At 45.1% G+C, this 6,289-nt stretch overlaps 1 protein-coding gene across 1 annotated transcript in view; it reads left to right on the top strand.

The window, feature by feature from the left end:
- Positions 1–3,461: 3,461 nt before the first annotated feature.
- LOC126492502 (L-amino-acid oxidase-like) overlaps positions 3,462–6,289 on the top strand; it is a 9,710-nt gene continuing 6,882 nt past the window's right edge. The window contains 4 exon segments of the mRNA XM_050128949.1: positions 3,462–3,591; positions 3,695–3,976; positions 5,466–5,680; positions 6,032–6,101. Coding sequence (XP_049984906.1) covers positions 3,462–3,591; positions 3,695–3,976; positions 5,466–5,680; positions 6,032–6,101 — 697 coding nt within the window.

Here is a 6,289-nt window from a genome sequence, read left to right as displayed (position 1 = left end):
TTTGTTTGTTTTTTGAGACAGGGTTTCTCTGTATAGCCTTGGCTGTCCCCATACTAACTCTGTAGATCAGGCTGGCCTCAAACTCAGAGGTCCGCCTGCCTGTGCCTCCCAAGCGCTGGGATTAAAGGTGTGCGCCATCACCTCCCGGTCAGTACATACTCTGAACGGCTAACCATCTCTCCAGCCCTGGCTTCACGTTGTTAAGATGTCAATATGTCTTAAACTGATTAATCAGAAGACTCAATCAATGCACTTCTATTATAACCCTAGCTGCTAGTTTTCTTTAGAATAGTCAAGGAACTCAGAATGGGTCAAACAACCTTGAGAGGTAAGAATATAGCTGGAGACCTCTTGTTTTTCAATTATAAAATCTACCGCTAAAGTAATGTGACAGATTAGAATTGACAGTCCAGACATAGTCTTAAAATTTATTGTCAATTAGTTTTCAGCAGGAACACAGAGATTGTTCAATGAAGAAAGAATAGTGTTTTCAAAAATAGCACTGAGATGAATGGATACCCGTGTGCTAGAAGAAAACTGGGCCCTGCCCAGTATAATACAGAAAATTATTTCAAAATGAATCAAAGACCTAAATGACACTTTTAGGGCAAAACATAAAATTAAATTTTCATGTTCTTGGGTCAGGCAATCATTTCTTAGATCTACTCCAAAAGTAACACGAGAAAAAAATTAATTGAACTTTATCAAAGTAGAAACCTTTATAAGACAAAGAATACCATCAAGAAAATACAACCAGGTGTGGCATCACAAGCCTGTAATTCCAGCCCCTGGGAGATAGAGACAGGAAAATCAGGAGTTCATCTACAAAGCCAGCCTGGCAGCTTGATCGCACTTCAGGGGATGATCTGTTACCTACAAGTATAATAACAGCTTGCTGTGGAGTCGATGGGTATTAAATAAAATGTTTTAAGGGAGAACACAAAGTTGGGGAGTTAGAAAGGTGGGGATGGATCTGGGAAAAGCTCAGAGGAGGAGGTGAGGGCGAATATGATCAAAATACATTGTATGAAATTTTCACAGAATTAGTAAAAAATAAAATATCAAAAGAGAAAAAAAGTGATAGTACAAATGCACAGAAAAACATTTTCACATAAAATATCTGACTAAGGTTGTATCTACAATATAGCTTTCAAAGTCTTAAAGCCTAGGGCTGAAGATTAAGTGATTAAGAGCACTTGCTGCTCCTCCAGGGACCCAGGTTCAGTTTCCAGCATCTACGTGGGCACTCATAAACATCTGCAACTGCAGTCCCAAGGGATCAGACCCTCTTCTGGCCTCCACACTGCACATATGTGGTGCATAGACATATCTACAGGCAAAATAAGTATGCACATAATATAAAACAAATATTCAAAAACAAAACTTTAAAGCTCAAGAGTTTAGTGAACAAGAACTCATTGTCAAGATGGATAAATGACCTGAATAAACATTTCTCTGAAGAGCATATATGACTGACCAATAAGCCTGTAAAAGAAAGGTGTGGCAGCTGGAAAGAAAACGGTCCCCGTGGGGAGTGTCACTATTAGGAGCTATGGCTTTGTTGGAGTTGGTGTGGCCTTGTGTCACTTTGAAGGTGGGCTCTGAGGTCTCCTTTGCTCAAGCTATCTATCTCTAGTGTGAAATGCAGCTGCTCATGCTGCCTGCAGAACAGGATGGAGAACTCTCAACTCCCTCTCCAGCACCATGTCTGCCTGCATGCCACTATGTCTGCATACAATGAAGACAGTGGACTAAACCTCTGAAATTGTAAGCCACCCCCAATTAAATATTTTCCTTTGTAAGAGTTGCTATGATCCAGCCAACATTGAGTCAAGTTCAGGGAGTCCTGCTGAGGAGAGGGAGGAGGGATTGTAGGAGTCATAGGGGTCAGGGACTTCAGAGGAAAACCCACAGAAATGGCTAGCCCAATACAGAGGAGGAGTGGATGGGGCAGGAGGAGGGGAGGGAGGAGAGGAGGCTGTGGTTGGGATGTAAAATAAATTAATTAACTAATCTTTCAAACAATAAAAATAAGAAATATAGTTATTTTTTAAAAGTATTGCCGTGGTCATGGTGTTTCTTTACAGCAATAAAAACCCTAAGGCAATACTCCCCATCAATAGCCACTGGGAAAATGGAAATCAAAACCATAGAAAGATACCATTTCACACTCCCAAGGTGCTATGCTAGATTCTTCATACACTGCTGAAGTAATGCCAGGAACACGGGTGACTCATGGGTTCCTCTACCATGAAAGTCCCACCCCAACTCAACCTTCTGCCTCTTATATACCCTACCATCCCCAAGATCCTGTGCAGCTGGGTCAGGAGGGAATGGTGACCAGACTCTCAAATGAAGGACTAGAGAACCCCCTCCCACAATCTCCTTCCACAGAAAGTGTTAGCAGCCTCATTATCCTGGAGTTAGCTACAAACTACATAATAGTTACAACAGGATAATGCAGTTATAATAGGGTAATTAGGTTATCCTAGACTTAGCATTGTCTGATTATTTCATTGACTTGCCTGTGGGCAAGGTCTTCCCAAATCACCATACCTGCTCTGCTTCAAGATGGCAATGCTCATGACAAACCTAAAGAAAACAGTTACACTCCACACATCCTCTCAGGTCAGCCTAGAAACAGTATGAGGCATATGGTGACATAATCCAAGCAATCGGGAAGCTGAGGCAGAAGGATTTGGAGTTCAAAGTCATCCTAATCTATACTACAAAACACTTCTTTAAAAAAATGCTGGGTGGTAGTGACACACACCTTTAATCCCAACACTTGTGGAACAGAGGCAGATCTCTGAGTTCCAGGCTAGCCTGGTCTATAGAATGAATTCCAAAACAGTCAAGACTATACAAAGAAACTCTGTCTTGAAAAACAAGGCAATAATAATAATAATAATAATAATAATAATAATAATAATAATAATGTTCAAATCAAATTCTTAGGAAGAAAGTATTGTTGGCCTGTGTCTCAAAGAAGAAAACCCAAGCTCAGAAAGGTATCAGTTCTGTATCCCAAGTCACATAACTCTGCCAGGACAAATCAGGACTCAAATCCAGTTCTGTCGATTCTATTGCTACTGCCCTTCCCCAGTACTACTCCTGGTGCCAGGATCCCAGTCTTGGGCCCTGGATACTGTGTGCTCTATCTACCCCCACTCCTGCCCTCTCCCAAGCCCCATGCTGCTGGTTGGGTTCAGACTTTCTGTTCATTTCCCTTGCCAGCCAGTCTGTGAACAAAAGCTAATCTTGGCAGAATAGCTACCTGGCTCCATTCCTTATGGGAAGGAAGTCCATTGCTAGAGAAGTACACTGTGTCTAAGGAAGCCCTGGAGGTCTTAGGGGAAAGGGACAGAAAATGTTCTCCTCTGCAAATGGGTCAGGCAAGAGACTCCTGCCTACCTGTCTACTTACCAGGGACCCTTAGAAGGAGGGGGGACAAGAAAAGCATGACCCTTGCACAGGAGCTCACGGCCAGATCCCTATTTCAAACAAACATCAGAACAAAGGGTCATAGTGGACCAGCAGTGGGAATTCAGGCACTCCGTAGTGGGGATAGTCAGAGCTCTGGTTTGTGCCGTAAGTTCATAGATCGATGTCTAACCCAGTCCTCACCCCTTCTCAGGGTAATACAGCAAGTTTAGAATGGTCTACCTACTCCCGTTCCCCTTCTGGTCCTTAGCAACAGGAGGGCTGGGCTGGGAGACAGGGCTTTTCCTAGGAGAGAAGATTGTGGAAGGTGGGATGAAGAAGATGAGGGGAGGGTGGCGTCAGTTATCATTGTCATCTCACCTGACAGGTCAGGCCTTAGTGCAGGGCTGCTTTCATTGGCTGAGTCAGTCAGGCCAGAGGCAGGCTGGTGGAATACGGGCCAAATATTGCCAGAGTGTGCTGTTCCTTCATAAAGAGAGGATGAGCTGCTCAGAGCTCAGCAAGAGTTTCAGGACCATGGTCAAGATGAGTGGTAAGTGGGGACCTCCTCCAGGTCTGGGAAAGACTGAGCAAAGAAGTGTTAGACACTGAGATAGGCATAGGTGCTGGAGGGGAGAGGGACGTGGGTCAATGGGTGGGGCAAAAATCTCAACGAAGGATCATATAAGAATAAAGAGAGTAAGAACTGAGGCAGGGATTCAGCTTTACCAGGACCTGAGGATGGAGAGGAAATGGGTCTAAGGGTTGGATCTATTCAAATGAAAGGACAGAGAGGCCAAGAAACAAATCCTTAGGGGAAACTGTAAGGGCTGGAGACTGGAGAAGAAGGTTAAGGAAGATCTGTGGGGTGGGGAGAGGGATGGAGGCTTAGGGGTCTCTCCTTTGGCCTTGGTGATGTCTCTCCTCTTTTCTAGTGAGCTGTCTGTGTGTTGGGAAGGGTCTAATGGACCTTCTTAGCTAGTGACCCCTAAAATTCTTCTTCTTTTGAGGAGCTTCAGTTACCTTGACATTGCAAAGACCAAACACAGGGGGCTCTCAAAACTCAGCTTCTGGGAGAAGCTCAGAGTTACAGTCCTTGCCTGGTCCACTTAAGAGCAGGCGACACTGAGGAAAGCAACTAGCCCTTTGTGTCAGACAATACTAGCTAACGGTGAAAGAGGAAATTAAGTCACTCAGGCCTTGCTACAAGGTATTCACCAACTATTTGAGTGATGAGTTCTAACCTTGATGTCACACTAAATACCTGGGAGGCCTGAAGAAACCAAAGATGAGGCTGGAGAAAACATAGGGACCATCTGTTTCCCATAGGTCACTTTTCACTCCCCACTCAGGGACCTGAGCCTTCCTCCCTTGCACACTCGCTTTCTCACACGTACACACACCCCTCCCTCCCTCTCACTTGCTCGCTCATTCTCTTCCCCACACAGCTTCACCTCCAGACCCCACACAAGCCTCCACCTTCTTGGACATCTCATCCTCCTCACTCACTCTCAAATCCAGCCCAACTCCCACTCCAGTTCAGTGCATCTCACTTTCCTGTGGACTCATACACACTCAGAACAACCACACCGTTCCACAAATGCATCCATCACGTACAGCCATGAACTCTGCAGTTATACAAAGACCAGACTACAACCACCCTCCTACCCACAAACTGACAGTTATACACGATCACAGTCCTTTACACACTTGTAGGTAAGCACAACATCACACTCCCCATCAGAAGCAGATATACGCATAGTCAGCTATGAACCTCCCACACCCACGAGCTTCCAGCATGCAAGCTGTGTTCACAATCACATTAATCAGACAAATAACACTACGGTTCACAATGTCCTGCACAACACAATTGCCTTTATATAGACATAACACCAAATATCCGGATCTCCAGCCACACACTTGTCAGGCCCTGCCCTCACCTCACTACCCTCTGCCCACTCCTACAGTAAACTCATCCTGGATAAACAGGTTCCAGAGCCTGGGTTCCAGAAAGGCCACACTCTTGTTTTCTCTGCCTCCAGGTATCTTTATTTTGGGGATCCTGCTATCCATCTCCAACTGCCTTGCCTTCTACGAGGACCTTTTCAGGTGCTTCCAGGGCCCTGATTACGAGAACTTCCTCTTCATAGCCCAGAATGGGCTCCATGCCTCCCCACTGCCCAAGAGTGTGGTGGTAATAGGAGCTGGCTTAGCAGGCCTAGCGGCAGCTAAAACCCTACAAGATGCTGGTCACAAGGTAAGAAAATCTTGAAAGGCCTTGATCATAAGCCTCCAATTTGCCTCCTTGGGGAGAAAAGGAGTGAGTAGCCTGACAGGGAATGAGGCACAACTGCAGGTGCCTACCAGTCTCTGAGTGCCCCCTCCCCCCAGCCCTTAATCATTGTCAACTGCTATTCATGTCCTTATGGAGCAAAGAATGAAGACTGCAAGAAAATCACTCAGGACCCTTGGAGCAAACAGCCCCAGAAAGGTTATCCTGCATGTTCATGGCCTTCAAGTCAGAGCCTACAGCTATTTGGAGGTGATAAGGGGGATGGGAAGAAAGAACAGCACTCCTAAGAATGACAGCAGCTTCTTTGAACTCCAGGTCACCATCTTGGAGGCCAGTAGCCACATCGGAGGTCGGGTGGTCACAGTCAGAAACAAGACAGAAGGGTGCTATTGCTAGAACTTCAAGCACTATATTGAAGAGGTATGGAGAGAGTGGACATCCTTGTCTTGTTCCTGATTTTAGTGGGATGGCTTTGAGTTTTTCTCCGTTTAATTTAATGTTAGCTGTCGGTTTGCTGTAAATAGCTTTTATTATATTTAGGTATGACCCTTGTATCCCTAGTCTCTCCAATAC

Source organism: Alexandromys fortis, unplaced genomic scaffold, assembly GCF_014885135.2.
Source record: "Alexandromys fortis isolate MF-2015 unplaced genomic scaffold, M_Fortis_MF-2015_v1.1 scaffold_251, whole genome shotgun sequence".
Classification (NCBI taxonomy): domain Eukaryota; kingdom Metazoa; phylum Chordata; class Mammalia; order Rodentia; family Cricetidae; genus Alexandromys; species Alexandromys fortis.
The sequence above is the reverse complement of the archived record's forward strand: the minus strand, read 5'-3'. Positions and strand labels throughout refer to the sequence as shown.